Below are 13,813 nucleotides of genomic sequence, written 5' to 3' on the forward strand. Positions count from 1 at the left end.
TAACAAACACAAACTCTCCTGGGTGAAAGTTCTGCGTTTGTTTGACCCGCCTACACTTGCATACTTTCTCATTTATTCTGAAGGCTTTTGGAAGCAAAAGAGACGAAAGGTTGGAGCCGGGAGACATTTTTAGTTCATCATAACGACTACAAATAACCAGCATGAGCTGAAAACGTCTCTATGTTGAAGAAGACTTTTAAACTAGCGGTTGAGACCATAAACTCACGTTCACTGAGGTAATAAAACAAGCGAGAGTCTTTTTCTCTTAGACTTCTCTACAGTCTGACTTCATTGTGCAACCACAGGAGTCGCCCCCTGCTGGCCATTAGAAAGAATGCGCTGGCTTCCCTTGTTCACAGCCAGAGGATCGCCGCCTGCTCTGATCAGGTTAACCTAAAAACTTCAAAATAATAATAAAAGTCAAAATAATATTACTTCAGGAGCATTCTCCCTCGTTTAGTGTCCTAGTGAGGACATACAGTCCTCGTAAGAATAGAGGTACAACATGACACACACACGCACACAAATTGATGAACAGACTTGCACACAGTTCGGCAGACAGACTGTCTGAGCCCAGAGAATGTGCTACAGCGTCACTTCTGCACTCAGTCAGTCAGCATTTAGAAGCTGTTAACACACACGCACACACACACACACACACACACACACACATGCACACACTCTTTCTCTCTCTCTCTTTGACTCCGACCAGACCTTCCTCACCCGCCTCCTCCTCATACTCACTTTATCGTGTTTACAGTTCTGTAGGATGTACATTAGAGAAACTGTTAAAAGAGACGCATCTGGCTGAACTTTCTTTCTTATGTCTTGGGGCCATAATCTGCTTTACTCTGCCTAGTGACGATATTGATTGTTGCTATAACAACACCTCCAAACAATCACGTAGCTGTCAGAATCTGTCCTTTTGTTTAAAGAAAAAAAATACTTCATATAACTTGAAAGTGCATTTCCTCAATCATTGTCACATATCGTCAACAAACCTTGATGGTTATTTGGATGGATTGCGAGTTGATGAAATGTTCTTAAAATGGAGACCTTTCAAAACTATAATAAGCTCTTTTCCCACTTGACAAAAAAAGCAAACAAGATACCAACTAACATCTGTCTTTTGTCTTAAAAGGTTATAATCTGCGTTCATTGTATCCAGCTCCCATCCACAGTAATAGAAACATGAACCTCGGCGGGATACAAGTTGAAGAATTATTATACTAAAGTACAAAACATGCAAATAAATGAATATGCTCTTCTCAAAGCTGGCCGACTCCATAATTTCTCCACAATAATTTGTACCTTGTTGATGTTAAAAACACACTTAAGACCCCCTAAATCTCTCCAGTTTTTCAACCACCATCAACTCTGGTTTGAGAGTTTGAAAAACAGACTGAATATGTAACAGATATAAAAAAAAATAGTGACTCACTATTTAATAACCATTTTCCAGCGTGCTCATGGGGATGAACATGAAACAGAAGAAAACCGAGAACAGGAAAGCAGAAGGGAGTCTATCGTCTATTGTGTGTGTGTGTGTGTGTGTGTGTGTGGGTGTGAAACATAATTGTACACTCTGTGGGGAAAGCACCTCTTCAGATTAACTGAAAATTACTTTACTATGAAAAAATCCCCTCGCACACAAACACGCTCACGCAACTGCGGTCAGGGTAAGAAATAAAATACTCTCCCAAGTCCTTTTGTCCCCTTCGGGCCGTGTGAATTATGTAACAGCAGCAGCATCAACCACCATTTGCTCAAAAAGAGGAAAGAGCTTCCCAACACTCACAGACTTGACGTGGACCATTTAAAAGTTATTCCAAAAAGTCATGACAACAGCAGTGCATGTCGAGATTTCACAGTAAAAAACGAACCTCGGCGAGGCCAGAGAAATGTACTCGATTCACTTAACCGGAGCAGCTTTTTATGTAACAGAATGAAAAGATGTCACAGACTCAACCTGGAATTTGCAGGCTGATTTGACAGTTTATTGATTGCTTGAAAATAGCAGGAGCTGTTTTGCCAGAACAAATGCAGGAAGAGAGGATAGTGCTGAGATTTAGAGCAGCAACAACGGCGGTGGAGGTAGTATGAGTCAGGGTCTGGCGAGGGGATCCCGAGGGATCCGACTGCCAGCTATACAGTCAGTCTGGAGCGCGGATTGAATCCCAATGAGGACGTGAACTCAAACTCAAACAGCGGCGGGATACCTGAGTGGACGCCGGTGACAAGAGGCCCACAGCCTTTGGCCTCAAAACACATTTTGCACAAACCGCACACAAACAAGCGACTGCAGGTTAGGAAGCGGGGAGAGACGTTCTCTCACCGCTTCAGTATTTTCACTTTGCACATTTTTTTTTCGATTGTGGGACATCTAATCCTGTTAAAACCCCTTTGAAACCATTTAAAGCCATTTCCCCTCGACACGGCATAGAGGGAGGGAATTGTGTGCCGGCCTGCCACAATATACCGCATTGTCATCCAGAACAATTATTTCCTTTTTTTAGCCCAGTCTGGCTTATCCAGCTATTATACTGGGAGAAAAAAAAAAGGGGGAACGGGGGAGACATTGCAGCAGCAGCAGCCCGAAAAAGAGAAAATGCAGTAATCTAATTATTCAGCGGTGACAGCACACAAACAGACCAAATAATATTATGCCAGAGAGGGATATGGGAAGCTTGTGTTGCTTGAAATCACGATGGTGTATGCACTTTCCATGTATTGGTGCCTGTTGAATATTCATCGTGCATGATGACGCAGCACTCGTGGAAGATTTCTTCAATCCGCTCTCAGCTCGGTTATTAAACTCATCAATAATCAACAAACCTTTACTTTGGAGTGCTCCATTTGCAATGTACAGGGAGGTCAAAGGTTGCAGAGCATCAAGCATTTGACCCAAATTATTAAACTAATCTGGAGCATAAAATGTAGCTTCTCTGGAGTCCTGATCATATTTATAGAAGATGTCATGAGTTGAAAGGTTTGATTCTCTAAAGTCTTTTACACGTTTTTTTCCTCAGCCCTAAAACACAACTTAATTAATTTTAATATATATATATATATATATATATAGTCTCTCTTCACAGCGCACAGATGAACCTCACAAGATCTCAGAAATGGAAAGAGTAACAATACGTCAATGCTATATGTGTGTGTGTGTGTGTGTGTGTGTGTGTGTGTGTGTGTGTGTGTGTGTGTGTGTGTGTGTGTGTGTGTGTGTGTGTGTATATATACAGTATATATATATATATATATACTATATATATAGATGGTCATTTCGTAACCCATGCCAGGAGGGCACGGCGGCCCAGTGGAACAAACCAGTATGAAACATTTCAATACCAGGAAAAAATGTACCGAAATGGAAAATAGTTAGTAAAACACATGGGGAAGATGGTGATGTCATTTAGAGCACCGAGTGGGAACGAAGCCATCGGAACATTACAAAAAAGAAATCTGGTGAATGATTAGTGCTTTCCGAGGCCGTGACAAGAGTGTGTAGCTGAAGCGTTACATCATTTCATTTGACTCATTTAGATTGGCTAGTTAGCTGGATAACGTAGGTTTGATCATTCCCGGTACCAGAAAGACGACAGTCGGAAGGAGAGCAGGCGGAGAAAGATCAAATTCAGTGCCGTCATATCGATATTTCACTATTTCTATGGAAGTGGTCGTGGTTTCATCTCTTAAGCCCTTAAAGCCTTAAAAAAATCAAGCAGTGGTTGGACTTAGTGGGTGAAATGACACTTTAATGCTCTTGGGTTGTTTATAGCATTGGTTAGCTTAATAATAGCACCTACTAAAAAAATATATATATATCCAGTTAAAATGAACAAAAAGTCAAATGTTTTTACATATGTGTTAGTGTGTGTTTTTCGGTGCTTTGTGGTGACTCTGACCTCATGCATCCGTGTCCCCCTTCATTCACCTTCAAACCCCTAAATAACAGACCGGTGATCCATCATTACACAGCTCTCACTGCCCAGCACTACCAATCTATCGCTGAGATGGAACAAAATCAATGGTATTAATATATCATGAAAATGGGTTGCAAATAACCATATACTGAAATGAGCGTTGCGGTAGTTTTTTTTTATTTTCTTGTACCATTGACAGATTTCATATGTTCCAGCCCCAGATAATATTGATCAAATGGTGTCATTAGGTTAACATACTGCCACCGGTTCTGTCTGGGCGTGCACACATGTGGGCGTGACAGTAAGCACACACGCATACTTTTACACGTTCCAAATCAATACAACTTCAAGGCAACAAGATAGATAATTGTCTAAATATATATATATATACAAAAGTACAGATAAGCAACCAAGAAGGAAATGAGATACTTCCTGAGAAACACACCCAAACACAAAAGCAAGTGTACACACACACGCACACACACACTCTGCACAGTAAGGGTGGAGAAGTCTTATGAACACCACATTCACTCACTCCAGTTTCTGCCGACTCGCTGATGAAGCCAGAACACTTACAACAACATCCTCCCCTCCCTCGGCCGGCTGGCACCCAGCTAAACCTGCCCTACCCTCTATATTTATTCTATATTTATTTATAAAAGACACACGCCTCGCTAAACCACCACTCCATAACTACAGACAGGTTTGTCTGTTACTTAACGGGAACAAAAAAAATATATAGTATTGTTGATTGACACTGTGAATGATGGGGAAATTATGAGGGGACATTGTAAAGACGAAGACACACTACAGCCCCAGAAGAAGAAAACAGGGAATTAAATTGACCCCCTGGGGGGGCAATAAGCTCTATTGATTTGTCTTTAATAGAGGCGAAAGAATCGATTTGGGTGGAGGTCCGCCCGGAACGACCCTGTTGCATGCGAGTTCAATTGAATGTTAACAGGACTTTAGCGACGGCCTCGAGCGAGTGCTTAACCGCTGCGGGAGGGTCATCAAATGCCTCCAACGACTACACGAAAGCTGATTTTTTTCCCCCCTCAATATTCAGCGTTACCTCCAGAACACACCAGCTGTGAATGCATCTCGCGAGGTGCGTGCCGAAGATGTTTGCCGCTCTGTGTCTTGAACGCACCGTGTGCAGCATGTTGATCACCCACAGGGCGACCACGCAGCTTAAACCCAGTCTGTTTATACCACGGCGTCGGTCCATGTTAAATATAAACCAGTGTGCTACTTCCGTTGATCTGGTGGGTGTTTGTCAATGCAATTGAAAGTGTGATCGTGGTTTTTACTCCGTCAATCTATTTCAGAGGCTGCCACCTACTCCCGACCCGGTTGGTCCCCCTCACTGTCTGATTGGAGTTTGCCCTTGGCTTCCAGTTCGCTACTCAGAGAGCACATGGCGCACACGGAGAGAAAAGACCAAGTCTACAGATCACCTTGAACATATAGAAGCGAAAACACTCCTTTTGAAACAACATCAACAATCAAAGCATTGAGTGGGATTCCTTTTGTGCGGCTATTTCATTAAAAACACAAAAGCAGGACTTGAGATACAATAGCTTGTGTTCGTGGTTTGTGTTTGTGTCCAAAACGCCACTTTTCGCTTGACAAAGGCACCGACACCTACACAGCTGCGAACTAAACTCTCATCCCGCTCTCGAAAACCGGCATTGCAATTTAAAGTGCCGCTTCACGGCCGCCCATGTTGACACAAACATTCACGCACAAATGCACTCAGGCCACCGCGTCTCATTCAGTCTCGTGCAACCGCCAAAACTCTTCTTTTATTCAGAGTGAGCCGAAACAGGATCTGCTGCTGGAAATGAAATGTACAGCATTCCACAGCATTTAAAAAACACACACAGTGCGCCTTTATTCTGAAAAACGTCTTTTAATGTTTTTGATCAATCTGGTTCAAAAACTGACACTAACTGGTTATCACTACTACCGTCGTGCTGAGAGACTGATGTCTGTACAATGAATACAAATCATGGGGCAGCATCCAGACAGCTGAGCAGGAAGACTGTGGACAGAAGGGAAACAGCTGGCCTGAAGAAGAAAAAAACTAACGCCTGGCACATAACGCCCCCCCCGTGAAACGCCGTATTGACATTTTTACATTTCTCCGTGGTTTCAGCACCGATTGAACAAAAGTGCATTTGCATAATGTGTGGCGGCGCGGCGCGATAATGGCCTCGCACAGTCAAAGCATGCTTTTGCCCCTTGAGAACACGCTGGTCCTCTAAAGTGTGGAAGTATTTTAGGCACAGAGACCCAACCAATTGGGGCTCTGTGAGCGCTGCAAATTGGAAATGGCGTATTGCAGCAGTGCAACTGCTGTGCACAAACACTTAGAGAAAAAGCATCCTGTCGACAGCGGCCAAAGCAGGATGAACTGTGCATCGGGATTGTCAACACGTGGAGCGTGTTCCTGGTCGAAGTCGTCACTTAAAATGGATTTTCTTCATGTTTCTTTCATCGCCTCCCCGTGTTCAAAATTAATTTTTGCACTGCTGCTGTTGTGGTAACGTAACGTAACGCCATCGGTTGTTATTCATGTTCTGTTTACTGTAATAGCCTTAGTAGAACTAGGACCATGTGGCTGATTAGCAGGCGCTGTGATTAACACGGTGGCTTAGCGGCACCGTGAGCCGTGAGAGGAGTGTGAGACAATCTTAACTGCATATTACTTCAATGAAGAAACTAATCCATGTCATAATCATTTCAAGTTTAAAGTTAAGTACAAATACTAATTATTCAGTTCAGGAAAATGGTAGCTGTGAAGTGTTTAAATAAATCCTTTTGAATTTGAGGTCTAGTTTGTTTCTGATCTGACAAATAGGGTTTATCATCTTATTACAGTTGTTTGTTTTGAAGACAGGATGATAGAATAGAAAGTATTAATTAGACAAGTTTAAGACATTTATTTTAGATAATTTATCGACTGATTGACAAAATAATTGATAGATAAATCAATTACAAACATAATCGCTGGGTGCCGCCCTTTGAACAAACCAGATGTAACATGTTCATGTGTGAGCTTTAGAAGTGCTCCTTTAGCAGAGCCAGGCTAGCTGTTTCCAGTCTCTATGCTAAGCTAACTATCGTCCGGCTCCAGCTTCATAGTGAGAGTGGGGTCCATCCTCCAATTCCCCAAAAAGTTGAATTATTCCTTTCATTAATAAGTTCTTTTCTGAGTCATCTAAAGAAGAACAACATATTAGGTCCATAAACCTGACATTGGTATGCATTGTGCTACTTTATCCACCTGTTGATTTCCTAAAGATTGCTGTTACTCCACGATGTCCTCACTGACGAACGGTCTCCAAGCAAGGAGAAGGTCCTGAAATATATATCAAATAATATATATAATATATGAATAATATAGTTTGCGCTTTGCAGCTAAAGTTAGCGGTGAGCGATGGCGTTTGTGGTGATATGAAGCTAACTCAACCTAGCGATCCTTTCCTTTCCTCGATGGAAAGAAAACAACAACAACACATGGTTTTCTTTGTGATATAATAATCTGAGATAATCTTCAATTCTGTTTTTTGTGGGGGGAATATAGTTCTAGTAGTAATATAGTTAATATAGTTTTTAATCGGAATACAACCCCCCTCGTCCGGCTTGTATATTTGTCTCTGATGACAAAAGCAAAACATGTAAACATGACCACATTTAAACAAGTCACAGATTAGGCTGTTTGTAACTATTGTTGTGTAATTGTTGTGAAATGCAGAAATAACATTTCCTGTTTATTGGCAATGATAGTACACTAACCTCTATTTTCACACACACACACACACACACACACACACACACACACACTTACCAATCCTGACGCGAAGAACACCGCCAGCAGCGCGAGGCAGGTTCCCATGACGATCAGCAACAGGAACACGATCAGCGGATGCTGCTGGCTCATTCTGTAGTAGGACTCGTACAGCCAGTCCTGGGGCTTCTCGTCCTCCACGCACACCTCCCCCTGGAACCCCGGGCACCCGTCTCCCAGGCTCTCGGGCCCCTCGCCGCCCTCGCCGCCATCGCTCTTCTCCAGCAGGTAGCGTCCGCGGGTCCACAGAGCCTCCTGCCACATGGGTAGCTGCCTCTGGAAGGAGGGTCCTGCTTTCTTTCCGACCGCAAAACACGTGCGCACAAAAGTAAGCGTGGCGAGGGATGCTTTCGCTCCCCTTCTCTCCTCGCCCTCACCTTCTCCTCCTCGGCGTTTAAAGAAAAAGTTTGGTCAGCTGCGAGGGGACGGACGGACAGCGCAGTGAAATAGAGACAACTTTTCAGCTCCTCAGCTCTTCCTCGCATCCTCTGCTGCTCCTTCTGCTCGAGGAGACAAACTGAGTCAGGAAAGTGTGAAAACAGATCTTTCTCCTCCACCTCCTCCTCCTCCTCCTCCTGCTCTTGCTCTCAGAGAAGGTAGTCGGACATCAAAGGCGAGAGATGATGAGACTTCAGTTTCCTTGCTCTTGCTCGCCCTTCTTGTTTGCTCTTTATGTTTGGTCAGTAGGATGGAGAGGAGGCAGTGCTTACTGCATGGTGGAGGAGCTCAGATGAGGCAACGTGTTACTCAGCTGAGGTACAGATGAGGAATGAGAGAGAGAGAGAGAGAGAGAGAATGTGTATAAATGGGAGGGAGGAAAAGAGCGAGAGGAGAGAGGGTGTGTACCAATGTGTGGTGGGGAGAGCTAGTGGTTACAAGTGTGTGTGTGTGTGTGTGTGTGTGTGTGTGCGTGTGTGTGTGTGTAAATGTGAGAATGGTGATGTGTGAGATTATGTGAAGAGAACTGGAATATGACTCAAGACTGTGGTCGGTGTGTGTGTGTGTGCGTGTGTGTGTGTGTGTGTGTGTGTGCAAGGTACATAATAAAAAGAAGAGACTTTACATAAGAGATGAAGCAGAAGATCTGTGTGTGTGTGTGTGTGTGTGTCTGTCAGCAAAAAGTGAGCGAGCGAGGACGGTTGTAACAGCTGTGCTCAAACCAAGAAGAGCAGCAGCGTGCGGAGGGGAAAGTGTCATCCAGCAGCCGGCGACGAGATAAAAGGACGGGCAAGAAAAGCACACACAGCAGGGGGGGGGGAGGTCGGGGAGGAAGAGGAAGAGGAAGAGGAAGAAGAAACAAAGTCAGGAAGGAAAAGCCTCACGAGACAGAGAGAGTGTGGGAGGAAAAGAGACGGGTGCTTCAAAGGGGAAGGAGAGAGAGCCGGTAATAAGTGAAAGTTTGTCGGCGGTGGGAGTGAAATGAGATTTGACGAAAGAAAATGTCATCCCAGTTTTCATTCATCCCTCTTTCTTTCCCACTCCTGTTGTGCAACGGCGAGCTGCCTCGGTCCCCTCTTCCCGCACATTATTATACATGTGATCACGGGTGTATAATAAGATTTGGGATTTGGTCGCCGCCACTCAGGTTTTCATCCAATTTTTTTATTTTGCAGATTCTTATAAATCTGAACAGGCGCCATCTTGGAGTCCGAGCGGTTCTCATCGAGCACTCGTAGCTCCTATACGGAAAAATGATGTGCACACAATTGGTATGATTTTGAAGTATAAAGACTGCAATAAGCCACACAGGGCAGGCAGGAATGGAGGGGGAGGAGTCCAACAAACGGCAATCTCTCAGCCAAGAGGCCAATGTTCGGTCCTCATGTGAAACAAGTCGAAGTAGATTTATTCGTCACGTAATTTGCGTACTTCAGTAACGACACTTTTGTGGTTATTTTAACACAAACAAAGAGGTTCAGGTGTCCGGTTCTTATAATGCATTCATGCATGTGATGCTCTGTGAAGTGTGAAAATGGCTACTGTGCCACTTTTGTGCTACTTCATCATGTCACTGTTTGCCTGTACGCACTAAACACAAAGAACGGCTGAGGATGATGTCATTAGTTATTAGTTTTGCAGCCATTTGGTCATAAACTGCTAATTAAAAAAAAAAATGGTATAGATTAAAAATGTCGGGGAACAAATTAAAAGTTATACAACGTATCCTGAGGAGAACATGTCTGTACTAAATTTCATGACAATGTTGAGACATCTCTCGCAAAAAAGAAAAAGATTTTGACAACAGAAGAAGAAGTCAGGGGATCACCAGAGCCATTTTGGATCCATCGTCATCATCAGAGGATCTGTAGCAACTTTCATGGCAACGTCTGGACAGAAAAACCAAAACAACTGACCAATATTGCCGATCCTAGGTCCCCGCTGCCAGCTCTCCAACACAGATGTAATTCTGGCAGTCTATTTATAGTGTGTGTGTGTGTGTGTGTGTTGCCCTGTTGTGATTTATTGCACACATGATGCAGTCGGTACATAAATGAAAAGGCACATCGATGCTCCCGAGGGCAGATTATCATAACAAGGACACCTGGGTTCACCAAACTTCATCTTATATATATAAACTGTCAGTGTCCAACCATTTCAGGCATTCATTGTACCACAGACAACACGGTCTGTGGTACAATGATGTGTTGTAAAAAATATGATTAGAATTATAATAATTGTTTTAATCAAATGTATGGGATGGACAAACATGAATGGACTTACTCATGATTAATGGATTCTTATTCCTGGTGTTTAGGGAGAATACTGAGCTTCAGGTCCTGGTAATGAAATTCAAAGTGCAGGGCAGTTATGTCCGTTCAATGTTCCTTCGACTGTGGAAAGAAAGAGAATACGAAGTAAAGAAAGAGAGGTTTTGTAGAGAGGGTGTCGAGCGGGGAAATCAATCACTGTGGAGAAAGGAACCTGATGAGAAATTCATAGAGAATCACCATCGCAATAATGATAATGATACCACATCATCATCATCATCATCATCATCATCATGTCCTGCTGCTCACAGAGCTTCCAGCTCCCGAAAACATCTTCAACAACACACAAGTGACTTCTAAAAAATGAACAATTATTGTGTTTTAGTCACATTGTAGAAAAACAAAAAAAAGAAAGCTCCTGCAGGTCAGTAATTAATGTTTTGATAAACTGTCAGTGCTGTAAGTGCTTTGGATTCTAAAAGTTTTTTTTATTTAAAAATAATAATAATAAATCAATTAATTAACTGTTTATAAAGAAAACGTCAGTGCTCCATGAGGGGGGTTATATATGACCACTAGAGGCCATTAGCGACACATGGTTTGTCCCAGTGCTAAACTAATTATTATATTTGTACATAAAGACATGGTTATATTAATCGTACCATGCGCCTGTGCTTCTCCTGCTTCGTGTGACAAAGTCTGCCATGAAAAAGGTCCGACGGAGCAGCAACGCACACGTGACCTCCAACAGGTGGAAGCAATTGCCTAGCTAACTAACGTTAATTGCCGACAATGGCGAGAAGGCTCCAGTTAAGAAACGCATTAAATAAAAATGAATAAAAAGAAAGTACCTTTCAACTCGGCGCTGGTCTCGACACATTCCTGGAGACCAATATCTTTCTTTAGCTTGCTAGGCGTCCAACTTGCAGCGACACAGTTTTTGTCGCTAGGCAGGAAGGCAACAGAAAATGGCCGCCGTCCGTTTTTCTATGAGGAGTCGAAGTGAATCCTGACTCTCAAATGCCTGCTTATGGAGCCAAATCCAGGCCCGTAGTTTTGTTCGTTTGAAAAAAAAAGATTTGACCCTGAAAATTCAAGTTTTTGTTGTTGTTGTTTTTTTTTTCTTTGAAAAATTCAACAATGTATTCCAAATAAAAAATAAGTGTATGAAAGGTTTCGTTGGGTTAAATCTCAGGTTCAGTTATTTTTTTCAGTTTCAGACTTTTGGCCGGGATCTGGCGTGGGGGGGCGTGGTTTCAACTACAGGGGCGTGGTATCATGAGTGACAACGTAACAGAGAAGCCTTCAGTTGCCTTCAGGAAGCGTAGGTACCGCGAGAATTATGACTCAATACTTTAAATACGCCAGATTCACGGGATTGGCAGTAAACAAAATTGACGCTTGTGACTAAATTATGTTTAGCAAGCTATTTTAGACTTTACTTTGTATGAATCTCAGTATAAGAGCCATACACTATGCCAGGTTGTGCCGTTCACAAACCACACTATGCAAAAGAAAAACAGTTTGAAACAGCGTCTCCTGAACTACCACTAAACCAGACTGGAAGTACAAAGCAAATAACATGCACATTACAAAATGTTTTACAATAATAAAATGTGAACCTTTTATCCTTTATTACGTGATTGCACAGGCAACACTCGCCATGGTGAGCTATACGTGCATTAACGTCTTTTATAAGTAAGAAGAGTGTCAGACTCATCTCATACTGATTACAAAGTGCTTCAGGCTGTTGAGCTACCAGACAAGATGATGCAACGATTACATGAACACTTGCAAACATATGTTGCACGTGGTTTTTGACAATATAAAAAAATATGTGATAATTAAGGGTGAAATGTCTTTAAATCTTTCTATTCAGAATGCAAAACATAACTGGAATTGGCAACACACGTGACACACTTACACTAATTGAATAATTGAAAACCTTATGCCATTGCTTGTGATGATAGGGTGATGCACTGACATTTTCCTGTAATTACTTTTATTTCAGTGACTTTACAGTAACACATTGTACTAATTACTGTACTTTGTTTCTACCTTTTTGTGTGTTATGTTGATGTTGTAAAAAACCTTCACTGTCCCAAAAAAAGATTTGATGTATATCTTTTCTATTTTTGTGTTCAATAAAAGTCGTTACATGTACTGAATGCTACTCTGCTCTGACAATCTTTCACAAAAGCAGGCATGATGAAATTAAAAAAGGCAGACAAAGTAAAGGCAGCAGTGTGCTGTATGGGTGTGTTGTTGTTGTAGTGTTGTTGTGTGGTGAATTTTTAAAGAATAATCTAGAATTTGGCTTGAGCACATGTCCTCTTGGCAATGTGTGTTTTTCTTTTACAGATTTACTCCTATAACATACTATTTTAAATCGTGCACTGCATTTTTTTTAAAGGTTTTGAATTAAATGAAAGAGCAGCAGATAGAGAAACACTTTTCATAGCAATAAACAACAGAAAAATGTTTTGTTTTTTTTTTCTTGTCTAGAAACACAGATTTTCTTGCAATGTAACTGATTGAAAACTACACATTTACTACTGTTTGGCCTTTCTGTCCACGGTCCAGCCACCCTTAAACTGCAGTCTCACACACAGCAGATATCCAAAGAGGATCAAGTTCTCAGCGTCAACAACCTCCTGGATGTTAAGCAGGGCGCTGCTGTGAGAGAAAAAAGAGACCTTCTGGCACAGCAGAAGCCTAAATATTTATTTTAGTAACAGGAAAGACAGCAGAGAGATAAGGGGCACGATGTCACGCATCGCAGTAACCCAGATTTCCCCCACAAGATGAAAGCTGCCCGACATGAAGTGTGATGCCTTCACAGCCAGTCGGTGTTGCTCATTCTGCTTCCTGTGAGGCTCTTTGACCCCGTAGACATACTTTGAATCTGTGTGTCACATCAAATCTGCTGGTAACACAGGTTACTAATCTGCAGTATTTATGGTGTCTATCATGTCTACGTTGTGTGTGTGTGTGTGTGTGTGTGTATTACAACATATCATATGCTTCCTGCTTGGTTGACTCAAATAAGCGGGCTTATTGTAATCTAATTAACTCTGTAATGACACAACAAATACAATATTAATGAACTGAGTCGAGCTCCTTGCACGCAAACACCCCATGACAGTGAAGGTGTGTCTGTGTGTGTGTGCGTGTGTGTGTGTGTGTGTGTGTGTGTGTGCCCGTGCATGTATTTGTGCAAGTGAGTCAGCTTGAACTTTGAGACGTTTCCTTTTCTCAGCTTGACCTTCGCTCAGTGTGATAAATGTTGTTTTCCTTGAGCGATGTTACTCAAATTAGGGAAA

General features: G+C 42.3%; 1 protein-coding gene across 1 annotated transcript in view; it reads right to left on the reverse strand.

The window, feature by feature from the left end:
• LOC117739285 (adenylate cyclase type 2-like) overlaps positions 1-8,533 on the reverse strand; it is a 44,740-nt gene extending 36,207 nt beyond the window's left edge. The window contains exon 1 of the mRNA XM_034545608.1: positions 7,783-8,533. Coding sequence (XP_034401499.1) covers positions 7,783-8,046 — 264 coding nt within the window. The 5' untranslated portion in view covers positions 8,047-8,533. The remainder of the gene's footprint in view (positions 1-7,782) is intronic.
• Between the last annotated feature and the right edge of the window lie 5,280 nt (positions 8,534-13,813).

Source organism: Cyclopterus lumpus, chromosome 11, assembly GCF_009769545.1.
Source record: "Cyclopterus lumpus isolate fCycLum1 chromosome 11, fCycLum1.pri, whole genome shotgun sequence".
Lineage (NCBI taxonomy): Eukaryota > Metazoa > Chordata > Actinopteri > Perciformes > Cyclopteridae > Cyclopterus > Cyclopterus lumpus.